At 38.3% G+C, this 21,555-nt stretch overlaps 2 protein-coding genes across 2 annotated transcripts; one reads left to right on the plus strand and one right to left on the minus strand.

Moving 5' to 3' along the window:
* Positions 1-1,492: 1,492 nt before the first annotated feature.
* Positions 1,493-5,016, minus strand: LOC106308538. Its single transcript, XM_013745691.1, has 3 exons — positions 4,375-5,016; positions 3,879-4,206; positions 1,493-3,759 (listed from the first exon to the last, which is right to left on the minus strand). Exons 1-3 carry the CDS (start codon positions 5,014-5,016, stop codon positions 1,493-1,495), a joined length of 3,237 nt encoding a protein of 1,078 aa, XP_013601145.1.
* A 5,981-nt stretch (positions 5,017-10,997) lies between these two features.
* On the plus strand, positions 10,998-13,676 carry LOC106308306 (receptor-like protein 12). The gene has a single exon (XM_013745460.1). It carries the CDS (start codon positions 10,998-11,000, stop codon positions 13,455-13,457), a length of 2,460 nt encoding a protein of 819 aa, XP_013600914.1. The 3' UTR covers positions 13,458-13,676.
* Positions 13,677-21,555: the final 7,879 nt, after the last annotated feature.

The following is a 21,555-nucleotide window of genomic DNA, read 5'->3' on the forward strand; positions in this document are numbered from 1 at the left end:
AGCAGCAAAATATCTTAATAAGTAATTTGAAAGACAAAAAGTGTCCTAGAGAGAAAAAAGTTATTTTTTAAATTTATAACATATATGTTTTAGTGGTGGGCATTCGGGTATGGTTTAGATGTATTTGGGTTCTCGGGTTTAAGATTTCAACTTAATTAGGGTATTTATAAATTTTAGTAGGGTTCGATTCAGATATTGGTGGGTTTGGTTTGGGTTCGGATAACCCTTTTAAAATATAATTTTAAATTTTAAATTCATATTTACTTACGTTTATCAAATCTAAAAACAAAATAATATATAAACCTATAAATTTGAATAATGTATGCAAAATATCTAAACTTAACATAAAAATTAGTTTAGCTTGAATATTTAGATGGAAAATCAATATATATTTTTGGTGTTCTAAGTATTGTTTAGCTATTTTAGATATTTATTTTTGACTATCTATACTATTATTTGTGAAGTGATTTTTTGCAATCGAGCTCTCACGTTAAAAGTTATAGCGGTTAAAATCGATGTTATCCTTAATAAAATTTTATATTTAATTATTATATAATAAAAACAAATTTTATACTAATAATATTAGTTTTTTTAAAAAAATTAGATAATTCTTATATTGTGTTTTTATCTTAAAAAAATATTTTCTATTATAAAAGTTAAAAAAATATTTTTTTTTTTGCAATCGAGATCTCACATTAAAAGTTAGAGCTGTTAAAGTCGATGTTTCCCTTAATGAAAATTTATATTTATTTATTATTTAGTAAAATGGAATTTTATACTAATAATATTAGATTTTTTTTAAAATTAGATAATTCTTATATTGTGTTATTATATTAAAACAATATTTTCTATTATAAAAGTTAAAAAATTAAGATATAAAATAATTTATAATTAATTATTAATTAAGCAAAACATTTGTATAAAGATATTTTTAAAAATATTTTTAATATGTGAGCATATATATTTTAATGAAAAAATTGTTATATATAAGTAATTTGATGTTTGATTTAAAATTTTTGAAAAAATAAAATGTCGATTTTTGAACTAATAAAACATAAATTAATAAGTATTTGAAGAAATTATGTATGCATGTGTGGGCTAGTGTTTTGAAAGTTAATTTATGTTTTAAGTATTTTGAACAAGTTAAAGATACCTTATATATTTTGAATATTTTTTAAATATTAAATCTAAAAATATAATATATTTAAATATATAAATCTGACTGGGATCTATTTGGTTCTCTCCCGTATATATCTTTTTTTTTTTGTAAACTGGCTTTCATTAATACTAAGGAAAAATAAAAAAGATACAAACCCAATGGGCTAGTGTTTTGAAAGGCAAATGCCAGTACAACCCATACAGAGAAATAAAACCTAAAATCTCAAATTGGAACTCATATGTTGTTGTGAAGCCCAAGGGCCCAAGTTGAATATTCAGAGGAAAAGGATTCCCCGTCATCAGTTGGCAAAGAGGAGGAAGGTGGAGCGATATTTCACGATGAAGAGGATGAAGCAGGAGTTTCAATCCATCGTTGGAACATAGCAGAGGAGAGATTGGGATTTGAGACCCTGAAGCTTTGTGTTTTGTTTCTGATTTGGCGATCAATGATTGTGAAGATTGCGTCGACCGATCGAAAAACGTTGGTGTGCATGCGAGAGTTTCGCTCATTCCAAATCCAATAAAGAGCAGCCTGCCATGAGAGAAGAGTCAAGAGGCGGTCTACTTTTCGCGACGGGAGCGCTTTCATCTGCGAGACCGTTTCATCCCAGTTCCGCCTAGGAGTGATCCTGCATCTCTGCGCTATCAATGCCCAAAGATCGAAACTATAGCAGCAATCAAAATAGAGATGGTTCCTTGATTCCGAGTGCGCATTACAGAGGAGGCAAGTCGAGTCAACTTGGAGTCCCCACTGAAGCATCCTATCTTTGGTTGGACATCTATTTAAGATCATCAGCCATGAGTGGAAAGAGTGTCTTGGAATGGAGCGTGAGAACCAGATAACCGGCGCCCAGTCTTGGTCTTGTACTTCTCCAATCAAGTAAGTATAAAGCTCCCCTGTACTAAACTTTGCTTTGACCTTTCCTTGAATTTCCCACTCATAATAATCTTGCTCCTCAGTTAAGACTATTGTGGTAATGAATGTGTACAGCTCCAACATCGCTTCTGATCGTGCCGGAGGGAGGTGCCAATTTCCATTTCTGTTAAGAGAAGCAATGGTAGCGTGCAGAGGGATAACTAGGCGTGAGCCGGAGGGAGCCTGCAGTGAGGAGATACAGCCATCAGGGGCCCAGTTATCCAGCCAAAAACGAGCCGACTGTCCATTTCCGAGCCTCATTTTGATCAAAGGAAACACTACTGTCTTCAACTTGATGAGTTTGTTTACTAACCAAGGGTACTTGTGACTAGGCTTTATTGTCCAGTAGTTATGCAAGGAGCCATTGAGGATCACTTCCTTGAACCAAGACGCCCAAACCGAATCTTCACGGAAGAAAATTATCCATATGAGGCGCAAAGTGCAGGATCTGTTCCAAATGAGTAGGTCCTTAACGCCTAGCCCTCCCTGATCTTTGGTGAGTGTGACTTTCTCCCACGCTACCTTGGCGGAATGGTGGCCTTCTAAGTTTCCTTTCCAAAGGACGAAACTGCACATTGAATTGATATTTTTTATGCAGGCTTTAGGGAGTATAAAGGCAGAACACCAGAAAGTTGTAATCCCGGCTATGACAGTTTTGATGAGAAGCAGGCGTCCAACAAAAGAGAGAGTCTTGACAGACCAAGATGAGAGGCGGTTTTTAACTTGATGAAGCAGTGGTTCGCAGTTTGCCAATGAGAGCTTTTTGGAGTTTAATGGAACTCCCAAATATCTGAAAGGAAGCGAGCCATTAACCATGCCCGTCGAAGCCTGGATGGTATTTATTTCTTGCTCTGTTAGCCCCGACGCATAGAAGCTTGTCTTTTGGAAACTGACTGCAAGACCCGATCTCAACTCAAACTCCTTTAGTACCTGTAGCACATTCTGGACAGACCTCAAAGATCCATCAATGAATATCAGTAAGTCATCTGCAAAAGATAAATGGGTAAGTTTCATTGCATCACATTTATCATGATAGTTTATCCTTTCATTTGCAGCTGCTTGATTCAACATCATCGATAGACAGTTCATAGCCATGACAAAGAGGTAAGGAGATAGTGGATCTCCTTGTCTGAGCCCGCGCTTTCCCTTAAAATAACCATTAACCATACCATTATACCCCACCATGAAACTGGTTGTGCATATGCAGTCTTTGATCCAGGAAAAGAACTTTGGCGGCAGTTGAAGCCCCTGGAGACAGGACAGGAGGAAATCCCAAGAGAGAGTGTCAAACGCCTTAGCGATATCCACTTTAATGGTAGTTCTCTTTTCTCCTTTATTCTTGTGATACCCGTTGACCAATTCACTAGCTAGAGTAGTATTCTCTACAAGTAATCTGTCCTTCACAAAAGCAGTTTGACTAGGAAGGATTAGATTAGGTACGATGGGTTTGAGTCGAGCCACTAGTAGCCTTGAGATAACCTTATACACCGTATTCAAGCAGGATATTGGCCGGTATTCTGTGATGTTGCTTGCTCCTGGAAACTTCGGAACAAGAGAGAGGATAGTTGCATTTGCCGCTGCAGGTAGAAAAGAGGCTGCAAAGAAATGTTGAACTGAAGCAACGACCTCTTCCCCTAGAATGTCCCAGCTTGCTTTGAAGAAACCAGAGGTAAGTCCATCAGGGCCTGGTGCCTTGTTAGGATTGAGTTTAAAAAACTGTTTTTTGATCTCTGAGGCTGACGGAATGATTAACATCTGTTCTGCTTGCAGTAGAGAGACTCTGAAATCCGGTAGAAGAGCAAACCAGGAAGGGGGGAGTTGATTTGCTGCGAGATATTGTTCTGAGGACCTAGGACAGACTGGAAATGCATGATGGCCAGTTGACTCATCTCGATAGGATCGGTGATCAGAATTCCTGCATCTGTGATGAAGAGACGGATCGCATTGTAGCTTGCACGGACCTGACACATTCGATGGAAGTAAGTGGTATTTAGGTCTCCCTCAGCTAGCCAGTTTATTCTTGATTTTTGTCTGAAGAAACATTCTTCAATTTGCCTCAGGAAGATCCATCGATCGTGTAAGTCTCTCTCCTCCTGAAACAGTTGTGGCGTTGGGTTCTGAAGGGCCTGTACCTGCGCAGTTTGCAACAAAATGTAAGATTCTTTAACTCTCTCTTGAATTTTTGAAAAGTTATCTCTGTTTAGGATTTTCAAATCTGTTTTTATGAGTTTGAGCTTCCAACAATGTTGAGTGAGAGTCCAGAAGTTGCTTCCGGCCCGAGACCATGCATCGAGAACTACCGAGGTGAACTCCGGGTGTTTGGTTAGATAATTTTGGAATTTAAAAGGCTGGGTTCCTGCTTTGGGTAGTTGAACGGCTAGATCTAGGAGGCAGGGTGCATGGTCAGAGATAGACGGAGGTAGGAAGGTAGCTACGGCATGAGGGTAGGCTGAGATTGTGTTGCAGTTAACAAGCAGCCTGTCTAACTTCTTTGCTATTGGCATGTCTTGCCGGTTGTTTGTCCACGTATGGCCAGGACCGTTATATCTCAGATCGAAAAGACCATTCTGCAGCAGACAGTCTTGGAATTGGTACATTTGAGTGTCTTGGGCATCCACAGAGTGTGAAGAGTGCTCTGTTGGCATAATGATTTGGTTGAAATCCCCACCAACAACCCATCGATTATGTTGTAGATCATAAGTGTCATGGAGATACATCAGTTCAGCCCAGAGATCTGACCGGTCAGCAGACAGGTTTGATGCGTACACAGCCGAGTAGTAGAGTGGCTCAGAATTTGGTAATTCTATGATGCTCGTGATGCTTTGACTACTCTGGTGGAGAACACGGAGTTTAATGGGATGTTTCCAGAGTAGTATAATCCTTCCATCCTCATCAGATTGGTGGTTGGAGTGAAAGTTCCATCTTGGGCATAGCTTGGTCATCAATGGCAACAGAGAGAGTTCCTTTACATGAGATTCTAGAATAGCACCGAATATAGGTTTATGAAATAAAAGCCAGTTTACAAAAGTTCGATGTTTATCCGGGTCATTTAGACCTCGGATGTTCCAAAAAAAAAGTTTTACACTCATTGGGGAGGTAAAAGAGGATCACCAATGGAAAACTGGGAATCAGGTAACAAAAGAATAGAGTTAGAATCAGAGGGGAGGTGTTGGTTAGACGAGGTTAATCCCAAGAAGTTTTGAGAGGCTGGTTGAGATAGAAAAGAGAGAGATAAAACAGGTCAGTGTTTTTTTTGGGTAAAGGGGTTTGGGTTTGTGGTCAGGGAGGGTGAGAAAGTTGGGGATGATCTGGATCGCTTTAGAGATGGTCTAGGAGGGGGATCAGGAGAGACTGGTGAGCTAGTTGAGATGGAAACTTGGGGGGGTCAATTAACATTTGGTCTTGGTTAGTGACAGGTGGAGCTAAAGGGCTAGAAGGGATAGGATTATTTAACAAAGGAATAGATGAGTCATTTAAGGCTTGAAACGAGTTTGACAATTCTGACTTCTTTTTTACATAAATTTGCTGCAGGTTTTTGGAGGGAAAAGGTTTAGAAGGCGAGAGGAAGGCGTCTGAAGGCTGTTTCTGATGGCTAGGGGTTCTAGCAGAGGGAGATTTTGGATTGGGGACAGTCGGGGCTGGTGTGTTATGGGAAGGGTTTGAGGTTTTGGTTTTTGAGGAAGGTTTTTTAGTAACAGGGGGTGGATTTGGAGGAGCATAGTCTGAGGGGAGCTGGAGACAGTTACGAACTATATGGCCTAGTTCATGGCAATGCGAGCAAGTCGGAGGCGTCCAAGGATAATGGACCAGAACTTCCACTACTTCACCGCTTTGTCTTTCAAACTCTACCACAGAAGGGAGGGGTTCCGTGAGGTCAACTTCTACCTTTACATGTGACAAGGTAAGGCTCACCAAGTTTCTCGTGAAATCATCTGTTTCTTTTGGTTCACCCACTAATCCAGCAACTAAGCTAAGACCTTGTTGGTGCCTCAGGTCTAGTGGAACTCCTGTTAAGTGAGCCCAAATCTTGATTGCTTTGAGTGGAGGTGTTGACATCGAATGTTCCGAGGACCATTGAGCAGTATGGAACATTGAGTCCCCAACATACCAAATACATTTGTCAAGAATTTTTTGGCGAAAGTACTCACTTCGGATCCTTACTAGGGTTGATCTGTTACGAGGATTGTTGTGGATCTCTAGCTGTTTACCTTTACCCCACATATGGTTAAAGACACTTTGGATCTGGTTGAACGGTGGGGGCTTGCCATTGAAATAACAGATAATGAAATCTCTGTGGATCTCAGCGCCTTTCTCATAGACCGAGTCAGGTATGAGAACTCTCGGACGACCTGTTTCAGAAACTGTGGTAGGGGCAAGTCTTTTTAGAGACTTGTCTTCTAGAATTCTCAATCTTTCAACAAGGGTTTTCTCTAAAGGTTTCTGGTGGTTGAGGGGAGGTGATGGGAGAATTGGAGGACCAGGGGGAGTTAGGGTTTCGTAACTAGGGTTTTGGGTTGGGGGAAACAAGGTGGAGGATGAGGCTTTGTTAGTAATGACAGGAGAGGTTTGTTTCGGTGCAATGGTTGTGAAGGTAATTGGAGTTTGAGTCTCTTCTTCTGTCGCAGGAACAGAGACCGAAGAGAGAGCAGTTTTTTTGTGAGATCCATTTTCAGGAACAGTGGAAGGAGAAGGGCTTTGATTCTCCAGATGGACATCAGACTCTTCTAAGCCAGTAGGAAGCAGAGCCATAGCTGGGGAAGTAGAGGCAGGGACCTTAATCTCATGTTTCAGAGGTTTAGGAACAGTAGAAAATCTAGTTTTAGAAGGGTGAGAGGAAGAGGATAATGGAGGGAATTGTTGTGGTGAAAGGGGAGAAGACGGGTCTGGAGGGTCAGGAGGGATCGGGGAAGGCGGAGGGAGTTCACCGACGGCAGACGACGGAGGGCTCGGGGCGGAAGCACGGCTTGGGAGCTTCCAAACGGACTTCATCGGGAAGCGTGTCGGAGAGGTTTTGACTTTTTTATTTTTTACCGAGCTTTTACTCTCCCGTATATATCTATCAAGCTTTTCTTCGGTTGTAATATACTTGTCTTTCTTCTTATGAGCTTGAACAAATTTATTTATTTCTTTATTTTCAAATTGTTTAAGTTGTGACATGGATTGCTTCAGGTCTCTCATTGGGGACTGATGACCAGTCACTGAGGGAGGCTTTTTTCCAACTTTGGTGAAGTGATCGACTGTAAGTATTGGTTGCACGTTGACGATTGTTGTTACATTGGGCAAAAGTTTAATTTTTATATTACTCTATTTTTGTGCAGCTAGGGTCATTGTGGATAGAGAAACTGGAAGGTCTTGTTTTTAATTTTTATATTACTTTGTTGTTTTCAGTCAAAACCACCAAACAAATCTTTTTTGTCGAAATCGTAAAAAATAAAAATTTCCCTTGGTTTTCCGCCAAAACTTCAAAATGAGTTTTCTCGGAAAAATCGTAAAAATAGGAATTTTTCGCTAAAACCATAAAACAAAGTTTGATTTGTATTTTGGATCTACCCATTGCAGCAAAGAGAAAAATACACCTTTATTATTCCATGTTTAAATCAAAGAGCTTAACTAGGTCTTGGAAAAAAATCCCGAACCGAAGACCCAAACTAGAACCCAAACTGAAATACTGAAACCAGAACCGGAAAAAAATCCCGAATACTCTAATGGTTCCTATATTTTTATATATGAAATAATCGAACCTAACCCGAACCAAACCAAAAATTGAACGGACACCTGAATATATTAAAAAATTAATTATATATACATTTAAGAAATATATATTTTATAATTTAAAAATTTATTAAAGCATACAAAATATTTGAAGAAAAATAAATTATTATAAAGTATCTAAACTATCGAAAGTATCTGAAAGTATCTGAATTATCTAAAGTAGTATCCAAGAGTTTTAGTCCGAATCATCCTAATTATATTATATACTAGATATGGACCCGTGCGTTGCACGGATTTTATTTGATGTTGTCAATAACACATAAAAAGAATGAAAATATTGTTTCACATTAATTCTTGGATTTTCCAATATATATTGATGACTTATTTTAGTAAAAATAATCTCTTTTCTTACATCAATTTTGATTAGTATTTCTATTTCAATAATCATGGTATTTTAAATAGTATATTAGTTTTTTATTTTTGAATAAATACTTCATTTTTAATTATTTTTAAAAATAATAATATTTGTAGTTATTTGAAAGGTCATCTTGCAACTGTTGGTTTGAGGCTTACTCTGGTTTTAAAATTGTTTTTGCATATGTTGCTTTAAGATTGTTTTTATCATTTTATTATAGTTCTTACTGCAATCTTGCACATTAAAATTTAAGATGTCGATAAGAATTCCTTCACATAGTTCATCTCCAAACTTTTCATGAAGAGAATGATGCACACAACCTTCATTGTATTTTTCTATACTAAAAAAAGTTCTAATAAAAATTACAAAACAAACTTTTTTTTTGAGAAAAATATTTACATTTTTAAGTATGAGAAAATTCCTTCCTATAAGTTCATTATTCTGATAAAAAAAACTTAATTATTATTTTTCAAATTTCTTTCCTTTTAATATTTGTAACAGATTTAGTGTTAAATAACCTTCTTAATTCATTGTTTCCTTGATAATTCCTGATAACAAATTAAATAACATTATTTTGACTAAAACCTCATGAAAATTAAAATCATAACAATCGTTGTTGATTTTCAAATTATTATCTAACTTGTGTAACCGTAAAACTGTGTATAACCGTAAAACCGTTTATATTGCATTGATCAATCGTTGCTAACGTAACATAATAAACTGATGTTGACATTGACTTACCTATGACAGCATAACTAATTTTATATCGTCTATAGGAACCAACATACATAATTGTTCCAATAGATTACGCACAACAACATCATATTTTATGTTAATTATGGCAGTCTCTAGTAAGGATAATGGTAAAATAGTTAAAGTTTTTTTTGTGCAACCCATAATTTAAAGCTATATCAAGAAAAGAAACGCTCCTAATATTTTCCTTGTATGAAAGAGTTCTGATTTTAAGCAATATTTTTTTGTGACAAAATCCAGAAGAGTTTAATCTTATATATAGATGTGAATATTTGTAATAAATTTTGGATTATGATTTCTTAAAAAGAAAAATTACTATTTAAATAGAAAATTTTATTATTTATAAGGAAATATATGAAATTATTTTACAATTTTTTTTGTTTAGATTAAAAAAAGAAAACTACAATTAAACACCCTTTAAAAAATTTCTTTTGTATAAGATTTTATAAAAGGATAATTACTATCAAGTAATTATTTACAATTATATTTTTTTTATGATTTTAGAAAACAAAAATTCGTATTAAATAAATTGTTTTACAGATATTTTTTGTTTAAAATTTTTTAAAAGGAAAAAAATAATTTAGAGAAAGAAAATTACTGTCAAATAAAAACTATCAAATAATCTTTTGCTATTATCTTTGTTTAGAATTTTAAAAAAGAAAAATTAATTATGATATATTTTAACACATGTCATCATCTTAAATTTTTAATTGTTTGAAATAATATTTTGCTATTATTTTTTTTTAGGATTTTAAAAAATAGGAAAATTACTATTAAATAATTCCTTTGTGTTATTATCTTATCTTATTAATTATGATATATTTTAACACATGTCATCATCTTAAATTTTTAATTGCCATGTGTCACCATCATGTTAATTAGCAATTTTGAAGAACCAAACTTTATATAATAAGATATAGATGTAAATAATTGTCATAAATTTTGGATTATGATTTCTTAAAAAGAAAAATTACTATTTAAATAGAAAATTTTATTATTTATAAGGAAATATTTGAAATTATTTTACAATTTTTTTTGTTTAGATAAAAAAAAAGAAAACTACAATTAAACACCCTTTAAAAAATTTCTTTTGTATAAGATTTTATAAAAGGATAATTACTATCAAGTAATTATTTACAATTATATTTTCTTTATGATTTTAGAAAACAAAAATTCGTATTAAATAAATTGTTTTACAGATATTTTTTGTTTAAAATTTTTTAAAAGGAAAAAAATAATTTAGAGAAAGAAAATTACTGTCAAATAAAAACTATCAAATAATCTTTTGCTATTATCTTTGTTTAGAATTTTAAAAAAGAAAAATTATTTATGATATATTTTAACATATGTCATCATCCTAAATTTTTAATTGCCATTTGTCACCATCATGTTAATTATCAACTTTGAAATAATATTTTGCTATTATCTTTGTTTAGGATTTAAAAAAAAGAGGAAAATTACTATTAAATAATTTCTTTGTGTTATTATATTATTATATTTATCTTATTAATTATGATATATTTTAACACATGTCATCATCTTAAATTTTTAATTGCCATGTGTCACCATTATGTTAATTAGCAATTTTGAAGAACCAAATTTTATATAATTATCCAAATACTCAATATTTAACCCAAATTATCTGAATTACGCAAAATAACCGAATCAGAATCAGAACCAAACGAGAATCAAAATTTTCTGGGTATTTTCCTGTTCTAGTTTTACTATCCGAAGCGAATCCGAAACTACCCGAACTGAATCTGACCGAAAATAAGTCATGTATTAATGGGATCCTCTAATCCTCTATTCATATTACCCCATACTCCATACTCGAAATACCTAAAACATATAACTCGAACCGATACCCGAAATACCAAAAACAATAAACAATGTGGGCTAACCTTTCGTCCTCCACGTTGTTTAATATCTAAATCTGGATTGTAGGACTTTGTGGACCATCCAGCAATTATTTTCAAAGGAGATTGTTGAAGAGTCAAGCTTTCTATTTTCTCCCATAAATGTAGTAAGAAAAAAATATAATGCATGTGGAGCTTGTGTTTCCTGTTCTCCCTTTCTGATTTAATACTTGTTTTCGCTTCTTCTGCTAAGCATTTGTGTCCTCCAGACCAAAGAGATACTCTTTGGGAGTTCAAGAGTGAATTCTCTGTCCAAGAGTTAGATTCCTCTTGGTGGGAGTCTGATTTGAAGACAGAGAGGTGGAGGAACAACACTGATTGTTGTTCATGGGATGGTATCTCATGTGATTCTAAGACAGGTACGGTGGTGGAGTTGGACCTGTGGGACAGTTCCCTCAACGGCCCTTTGAGATCTAATAGTAGCCTTTTTAGACTACAACACCTTCAGAGTCTTAATCTTAGCTCCAACAATCTTCCGGGGATTCTACCATATTCCATTGGAAACCTCAAATATTTAAGGGTTTTGAAGCTTCGCTACTGCAATTTCTTTGGAAAAATTCCTTCTTCGCTCGGAAATCTTTCTTACCTCACTGATCTTGATCTTTCTGTTAATCAATTCTCCGGAGAGCTACCAGATTCAATGGGCAACCTAAACCGACTATCAGAGTTGCAACTAAGATATAACAATCTTGGTGGGAACTTTCCTTCTGTTCTACTCAATCTAAGCGAGCTCACTCAGATAAGCCTTAGTTACAACAAGTTCAAAGGTATGCTCCCATCTAACATGAGTAGCCTCACCAATCTGGAGTATTTAGATATAAATGGAAATTTATTTTATGGACCTTTACCGTCACCTCTGTTTATGATCCCTTCCTTGATTCAACTTAATTTGGAAGGAAACAGCTTCAGTGGTCCTATTGAGATTAAGAATATTTCTTCACCTTCTAATCTTGAAGTTTTGTCTCTTGGAGAAAACAATTTCGATGCGCCAATCCAAGGATCTTTGTCAAAACTTGCCGGGCTCCGAACTCTTGAACTCAACTATATGAATACAAGAATCATGGTTGACTTGAGTTTTCTCTCACATCTTAAGTCGCTTAGCTATCTAGACCTTTCAGGGAATGATTTGAAGTTCAGCTCAACTCTCCGTCTTCCCTATTTAGGTTTCTTGTATTTATCATCCTGTAATATCGTTGAGTTTCCCAAGTTTTTACAAAGCCAAACCAGATTGCTGTTATTAGACATTTCTGTCAATCAAATTGAAGGCAAAGTACCAGAGTGGTTTTGGAGATTGGAAATATCGCGTGTTAACATCTCTCAGAACTACATACGCGGTTTTGATGGATCTGCCGACGTTATTCAAAGAACCGGGGGAGTAGTTACGCTTGATATAAGCTCAAACGCTTTCCGAGAACCGTTTCCTTTGTTACCGAACTCTACAAACTACTTATTTGGCTCTGACAATCTATTTTCGGGAGAGATTCCAAGGACGATATGTGACTTGGTTTATCTTGATAGACTTGTTTTATCCAACAACAACTTTAGTGGCTCCATCCCTCCTTGTTTAAGTACTTATCTTTCGGTCTTGCATCTTCGGAATAACAGCATCTCTAGTGTTATTCCTGAAGATTTTATCAGTAATATGTTGATATCACTTGATCTTGGTTACAACAGGTTATCAGGAGGACTGCCCAAGTCTCTGATTAACTGCACTCGTCTCCAGTTTCTGAACGTGGAAGAGAACAGAATCAGCGACACCTTTCCATTCTGGTTGAGAGTGTTGCCTAATCTAGAGATTCTTGTCCTTCGTTCTAACGAATTCCACGGACCAATAAGTTCTTTCAGTCTCCCCAAGCTGCGAATCTTTGACATTTCGAGAAATAAGTTCACTGGGGTCTTGCAATCAGATTTCTTTGCTGGTTGGGGCGCAATGTCATTACCGGTTGTATACTTCGAAGGTGATTCGCAGTATAGGTTTTCAGGAGTTGGCAAACCATACTATCATGCGTCCGTGGCTCTGACAAACAAGGGATCGAATATGAAGCTGGTTGGGAGTGGTTTCACAATCTACAAAACCATCGATATCTCTGGAAACAGATTCCAAGGAGGCATTCCCGAATCCATCGGTTTACTGAAGGAACTGATTGTGCTCAACATGTCAAACAACGCTTTCACAGGCCGTATTCCACCATCTTTGTCAAATATAACAAGTCTTCAGTCATTGGATCTATCTCAAAACCAATTATCAGGTAAAATCCCACCGGAGATCGGGAAACTCACTTTTCTGGCGTGGATGAATTTCTCATACAACAGGCTTGAAGGTCCAATACCACAAGGCACTCAAATTCAAAGCCATAATATTTCTTCATTCGCTGAGTATCCTGAGCTGTGCGGTGTTCCTCTCCAAAAAACTTGCGGTGGAGGAGAAGGAGCAATAAATCAAGAGCAAGAAGATGAAGATGAAGAAAAAGATCAAGTGTTGAGCTGGACTGCTGCTGCAATAGCCTATCTACCTAGTGTTTTCTGTGGATTCACCCTCGGCCATATTCTTACTTCATATAGACATGACTGGTTCATGAGAATCTAACACTCTTTTGCTTAATACAAGCATCTGTTGTCTGATGATATCTAGTCTTCATGCGTTTTTAATAATATGGTAACTCTTTTGTTGTATTGTTTTGCCACTATTATTGTGAGAATCTGTGTGCTTTGGTGGACTTAGTTTTCTATTTCCCTTTATGTGTTTGTGTCTCTGATGTCTTGTCGCAGGGACACCTGGCCTGCAGTAATGCAAGTCATGTTTTAAGTCGGTATAAATCAATTGTTTCTTCATTTTCAGATTTCTTATGTTGTTTCGAATCAACCTGATAGATATCAGAATGCGTATTACCACAAGAAGAAAAACCAGAGTGACTTGGGAGATAACAATGACATGGCAAGCCGTTGGAAGTTAATTCAAACATTTAAAAGAGAAAAGGAAAGCTTCTGTTTAACTCTGGCCAACAACTGAAAGGATTCTTACTGCTGGTGGGGTATTACCGAAGGTTTATATAGAATTATGGGATCATTGCCAGGCCATTGACCAATCTTTTGAAGAAAGACCAGTTCTCATGGTCTATGAAGTCACAAACAGCCTATGAAAAATAGAAAGATGCTATGGTCCGTGCTCTAGTATTGGCCTTACCAGATTTTCAACAAGTGTTTATAGTGCAGTCGGATGCTTCAGGTTTTAGTTAAGGAGCCGTTTTGATGCAGAACAAGAATTCAATAGCATACTTCAGACACGCGTTGACAGCTACAGAACAACTGAAACAAACATACGAAAGAGAATTAATGGCTATTGTAATGGATATACGTAAGTGGAAATATTACCTAATGGGATGTAAGTTTCATGTGGACAAGACTTCTGAGCTTGGGAAACTCACTTTTCTGGCGTGGATGAATTTCTCAGACAACAGGTTTGAAGGTCCAATACCACAAGGCACTCAAATTCAAAGCCAGAATATGTGACATCCGTCACCTCCTATATGGAGGACAGCGTGTCATCCTCGACATGTCATCATACAACAATGTGACATCCGTTTCTTCTTCGCTGAAGAAGACGGGCCACCAACAAAATCTCGAAATATAAAAGCCTATAAACTCAACTACACTCATCCAAGACCAAATAAAATCCAAAAGAAAAGTCCAGTAGAACCAAGTCCATCCAAATATCAAATAATTGTTTGTCTCACCTGAAATGGGAAAGAGAAAGGGGTGAGCAACATGGAAATCACTCATTGAGGTATGTGATGCTATCCCGAAGTCCATGGACCCGGACATAGCACTCCGAATAAATATAATTTAATTCACACATGACAAACACGGTACCTAAAGTACCCAAGCAACAAGCAATGGTCCTAGCGAGGTGCGCACTCGCTGCCCACTAACATGCCAAAATGAAAAAACAACCATTCGAGATAGTGCTCGGACACCGCCCGTAGATGATTTATCGACCCTCCAGCTATGGCCCAACCGGTCGACTAAAGCTGGCAGTAACCTCCAAACAATCCGGCATACATAAGCACCTCTCACTCTGTCTCCGTCTCAAACAATTCTAACTATGAGTTTACAATAAGTGAAGCAAACAATATTGAATCATCTAACACCCTAGTTCCGGTTTAAGCAAATAACCTAAATATCTAAGCAAGCAATGACTCCAATGAGGACGCAAGACAGACTCGATTCATAGAGTCGGAACATATTAAAACTATACTATATTTGTTCAAAATTCTAAGCCGTGTACGAGAAGTTCGAGAATAGCTCTCACCTTAGAAATATGGAAAAGTGGTGTCTATGAACTCCAGCTGCTCAAATAGACTCCAAATTTGAAATCAGGGCGAAACGCCTTTCGAACGGTTAAAAACGGATAAACAGAAGTCTTGTCAAAAAGTCAACCTGCCTGGTCAAAGGTCAACCTCTGACCACATTGGAATTGATTTAAACCGACTAGTTTGACCTAACCGGATTCCAATTTATTTTTAACCGACCGGTTTAAACTAACTGAAATTCAATTAACGAACCAAACCGGCTTGACTGGTCAATGAGTCACCGGCGGCGGCGAGGCGGTGGTCTGATGGCGGCGAAGCGGTGGCCAGTGGTGGCGAGGTGGCGGTCCGGTGGCGGCTGGCGACAGTCCGGTGACGGCAAGGCGGTGGTCCGACGGTGGCGAGGTGATGGTCCGACTGCGTGTGTGGCTAACGCACGGGCGGAGGCAAAACTTCTGGAGGCTCTAGCGGCTTCGTCCGAGCTCCGATTGAGGTGTGGTCGGTGGCTACGGCTTCGTCTCGTCGAGAGGAATACGGTGGTGGCCTTGCATATTCGCGATTCTCAACGGTTAGACATATATTGACGATTTACTAAACGGACGAAACTAAGCTTAACTGCATGGCGGTTTTCCGGCGGTTTCTTGGGCTGCGAACGACAGTGATGAGCTTGACGTGTTCTCGGCTTGCTGTGGCTCCGGCGCCGAGTCCTGGTGGCTCAGTCTCTACAAAAACTCCACATTCCTATTTCTTAACACTCCTTTTTATTTTTTTATTTTTGGAACTAAGAGGACAAAACAAAGATGATGGTGGGTTGGAGGAACGAGTATTTATAGAAAATACTCGGGCTTTCGGGAATAGGCTTGGGCCTTGACGAGCCGAGATTTTAAAGCCCAAAATTTAGGTTGTTACAATTCTCCCCCATTAATAAAGAATTCATCTCCGAATTCAAATCTGAGCTGACTGTCCAATATCATCGCAACAAAACTCTGAATAATAAATCTGCTCGGTCTCTGGAGTCTCCTCCTGAATCCCATCTCTCTCACAACAAACTCTGACAAACACGGTCGACATTCCTTGAACTGCTTTCAGTTGATGATCCAAAATCTCTACTGGCTAACATGGTGCAACCAATTTTTACCAAGGCCGTTTTGAGGCTGATGCAAAATGAATTCTGGCACTCTTACGACCTTTCTCAAAATAGACACATGAAACACGTTATGGAGGTCTGATAACTCTGCTGATGAATCAAATCTGTAAGCAGCTGCTCCAATCTGCTCCACAATAGAATATGGTCCCATATACCTCAGTTTAAACTTATTTAGCTTTCAAGTCTTAGATCCTCCCTGAAATGTCTTTATTTTTAGGTTTACTCGATTGCCTATCTGAAACTCCAATCCTTACGACGTTTAACTGCATAACTCCCCTAACTGCCATGGGCTTCCTAAAGCCAAAATTTGAACATGTCCATTTTCTCTACCGTCTCTTGAACCATTGATGATTCTATCTCAGGTCACTCCCCCACTTTGGTCCAACAAAGTGGTATACGACAAGGCCTATCATAAAGAACCTCATATGGTGCCATCTCAATACCTGAATGATAGCTATCAAGGTAGGCAACTCTGCTAGAGGCAGATTCTTTGCTAGCTTCCTTTCCACTGTAAGACACAATCCTTGAGCATATCCTCTAAATTCTGAATAGTCCTCTCTGGCTGACCGTCTGTCTACTGATGATAATTGTACTCATGCGGGCCTTTGTCTCAAGTGCCTTCTGAAAGACTCTCTAAAATGCAGACGTGAACTAATATTCCAATCCGATACAATGCTGATTGTAACTCTGTGCAACCTCGCAATCTCCCTAATATAAGTCTGCGCCAACTGATAAGCTCGGTCTGCCATCTCAATTACTAGGAATTAAGATGACTTGGTAAATCTATCCATGGGTACCCATGTGGCATCCTTTCCACATGTGTTGATCGACAATCCAACAATAACATACATAATCACCAGGCCTCATTTCCACTCTCGCAAAACAAAACTCAACAATAACCTAATAGGTACCCGATCCTCAGACATAACTATCTGACATGCCTGACACCACGACGCAGTGTAGCTACAATCTTTCTCATACTAGGCCAATGATAGTAGCACTTCATATCTTGTACCTCTTAGTGTTTCCCGGGTGGATAGAGAAATACAGGTGGTGTGTTTTCTGTAAGATCCCTTTTCCAATAGCTTATTGTCCAACACACAAAATTGGTTTCTGTACAGGTACATCTTGCTCAAAACTGTATGACATCAAATACTCCCAATCTCAATCTGCTTAACCTAAGCCATAACCCTATCCTTTGCTTGGTGTATCCTGCATAGCAAATATGCCTTCTCCAAAGCCTCAAGACCATCTGTCTCTCTCTCGACAGTAATGGCACACAATATGGTTCCCGATACGTCGACCATGTGCCTAATTAAGGCATCTGCCACCTGGTTGGCCTTTTCTAGATGATAAGTGATATCATAATTGTAGTCTCTATCAACTCGATTCATCTACACTGCCCAAGTGCAATCTTTAATGAGTGAAGATAAATATCAGACTCTAATGATCCCATAGAATATGGACTTCCTTCCCGTACAATTACGATCTCCAAAACTATAACGCAAATACCCCTATAGCTTCTCTGGCGTGATGCATAAGCAATGAACTGATCTTCCTGCATCAATCCACAATCCAAGCCAGTATATGACACATCTTAATAAACCTCGACCTTTGTAGAACCAAAAATGGTGTCCTTGTCAACTATGCTTCAATTCAATGAACTCCTCGAACAAAAGATTTTCCAATCACACTTACAGTTTTTGCATGTAAACCGCGTCTCAACATTACTATACTGGCGAAACCCTTGATGAACTTCCAGTGGTACCCTACTAACCCAAAACCTGTGGATCGCAGTAGCGCTCTTAGGTGTTGGCCTCTCCAAAATGGTATTAATCTTCTCTGGATCCATCGAACTTCTGCTTCCAAAATCCTGTTGCCCAAAAATCAACCCTTTCCTCTGCCAGAAGCTATACTTCCTCAACTTAGCGGACAATTGATGCTCTCAGAACTGTCCCAACACAATCCATAAATGCTTACCTTGCTCCTTTCTATTCCAAGAATAAATCAGGATGTCGTCGATGAATACAATCACACACTTATCCAAGTGTTCACGAAAATGTCATTCATAAGCTTTAAGAATGCTAACGGTGCATTCGTCGAGCCAAATGGTATCACTAGAACTCATAATATCCATCCTCTATACGGAAATTTGCAATCCGTATGTACTCCTCAGCTATAGCAATCTGATGGTATCTTGACGCTTGGACAACCTTTGAGAACCATGAAGCTCCCTCCATCTAATCCAACAACTCATCAATACGATGGTTACCATGTTCAAGTCTATGTAGTTGAAACAAAGACTGAAAATCCCATCTTTCTTCTTTACAAACAATAATGATGCTCCCCACGGTGAAGTACTCGGTCTGGTAAAACTCTTGTCTGATGAATCTTCCATATGCTCTTTCAGCTCGACCATCTCTGCTGGCGCTAATTGGTATAGAACTCGTGAAACTGGTGCTGTCCTTTGTTCCAACTCAATCGTAAGAATGTCTCCTGTGTCTGGTGGTGGCCGTTCCAAAGGCCACAAATACATCCTCATAATCTGCAATAACTGGAAGATCCTACAACTCATGCTGTCCATCATCCTTAACCATCGAAATGGTCGCCAAAAATTACACTACTCCTATATCTAATAACTCCTCAGCATGTAGCATGCACGCAATAAAAACTTCCATCTGCTCCAGCAATATGAACTCTTGCCCTCAGGCAATCCAATACTACTCAATGTCGTGACAGCCAATCCATTCCAAGGATGACATCGTAAAAACATAGCTCCATCTTTGACGAGTCTCCAAACAAATCGGCCCTCCAAGCATAACTGGTACACCGTGATGAATATAAATAGCTCCCACGTCCTATGCCAGCTGTCTGAACTGACACATCTTTGAAACAATCAACAATGCCAAAAACTGGCAAACAAAACCAAGCGTAATTTCAATATCAACACAACGCAAGCTGCCGCACCCCCAATCCAAAAGTGATTCCCACGTATTTACAAACTAAACATACCTCTAAAATTGTCAAGCACATGCCAACTAATGGCTCAAATCTCATACCATATAATTTCATGTACCAAAACTTGTGGAACGACGGCTTGAAGTTGGGTGGCGGCAAAAGCATCACGTATTCACTCTTGGATAACCTCGGAACAATGACAGAAGAAACTGATAAACTCCTGAGCAATCTCACAAACTGTGACATTGCCCAACAGCTGAACATCTGGCTGGGACCCTTTTAGTCGAAGGACGAATAATGTCATACAGAATTTCTAAATTTTTATATATATATATATATATATATTTTGAAAACATTGAAAACTGATGAAAATCAAATCCCCTAATCGTCATCCCGGGTCAGAAGCGGGACAGAACCCCGCTCTTATACCAAAATTATGACACCCGTCACCTCCTATATGAAGGACAAAGTGTCATCCTCGACGCATCATCATACAACAATGTGACACCCGTCTCTTCCTCGCTGAAGAAGACGGGCCACCAACAATATCTCGAAATATAAAAGCCCATAAACCCAACTACACTCACCCAAGCCCAATAAAATTTGAAAGAAAAGTCGAGTAGCACCAAGTCCGTCCAAATATCACATAATTGTTTGTCACACCTGAAATGGGGAAGAGAGAGGGGTGAGCAACAGGAGAGTCGCTCAGTGAGGTATGTGATGCTACCCCGAAGTCCATGGACCCGGGCATAGCACTCCAAATAAATATATTTTAATTCTAACACATGACAAAGACGGTACCTAAAGTACCAAAGCAACAAGCATTGGTCCTAGTGAGATGTGCACTCGCTGCCCACTAACATGCCAAAAAAAAACCACTCGAGATAGTGCTCGGACACCGCCCGTTATCGACCCTCCAGCTACGGCTCAACCAGTCGACTAAAGCTGGCCTTAGCCTCAATCCGATATACAGAACCACCTCTCATTCTGTATCCGTCTAACTAAGAATTTACATTAAGTGAAGCAAACAATATTGTATCATCTAACACCCTAGTTTCGGTTTAAGCAAAGAACCTAGAAGTAGAGCTAGAAATAGGGAGAGAACCTGAGACGCATAGAAGAATGGAGAAAACGAGGCGGAGTGGATTATTTATAAGAGAGACGGCGTGAATCTCCAAGAATGTCAACATTAGGTCTAATGAGGCCTATTGGGCTTAGAAACTTCCAAAACTCCCACCCATTACTCGCGACGTTTCGGCTTCTCGGACAGAACAAGAGGAGGACCAGTTGAAATCGAACCAGTTATTCTGCTAAACTATCCTCAAAACTGAGTCAAACCCGAATCATCGGTTCGAGTGCCTAACCAGGTCTCAAGAGAATTTCACGGTCCCTGAGTCAAAGAATACCTGAGAGGACGACAGAATGGTCTTACTCTTTGACCAACGTCGAGAAACCGACGAACGTCTCTGTCTCTACAAACGACGAACCGCTCTCATCCGACTTTCAGTCCAAATCATCTATCTTCATAAACCTTACCCCAAAAATTCATTTCAGAATTACTACACTTCTCAAGTGAACTGGGGGGGGGGGGTTATTGTAGGAGATGGATTGTCTCCCTCCACAAGGCCCATAAGATAGAGGATTTGGCCTGGAAAGACAGCCCAAGACGTATGCTTAAGGAAACTGCTTATGGATTACGGCTAAACGCGCAGTCTCGGCTTCTGACCACTTATATCGGCTCCATGAACTACGAGTGTCGACTCAGTGATATCACTCAAATTACCCTAAGGAGTGAATTACTCTCTAAAATAAGAGGTTCGGATGTAGTACTTAGGGATAAAATCCACAGAGATATGAAAACAAGGGAGTTCAATGATGTAAATATTAAGACTTTTGTGAAACTTGAAATCTTCTAATTTGTCATTAATTCTCGGATGGCTTCATAATCGATCGATGTGAGGATCCCAACATCGATCGATATTCGGTGGTATCTGGCGATCGATATTGAATTGCGACCGTCGACCATCTCTTGCTTCCAGCGAAGCTTAAAAGATCTACAAAAAGCTCCACATACATCATTTTCTTCCAGATAGTACCTGAACCTGTAATTACTCTAAATAGACTCTATATAGTAATAATATATCTTAAAACATTCATAAACCATGGTTGAAAATGGGTAAAATTTATGGTCTATCAACTCCCTCAGACTTACTCTTTTGCTTGTCCTAAAAGAAAATACAACAGAGCAGTCTCTCTGAAAGAGATTTAAAACA

The sequence above is a fragment of the Brassica oleracea genome, chromosome C8, assembly GCF_000695525.1.
Source record: "Brassica oleracea var. oleracea cultivar TO1000 chromosome C8, BOL, whole genome shotgun sequence".
Classification (NCBI taxonomy): domain Eukaryota; kingdom Viridiplantae; phylum Streptophyta; class Magnoliopsida; order Brassicales; family Brassicaceae; genus Brassica; species Brassica oleracea.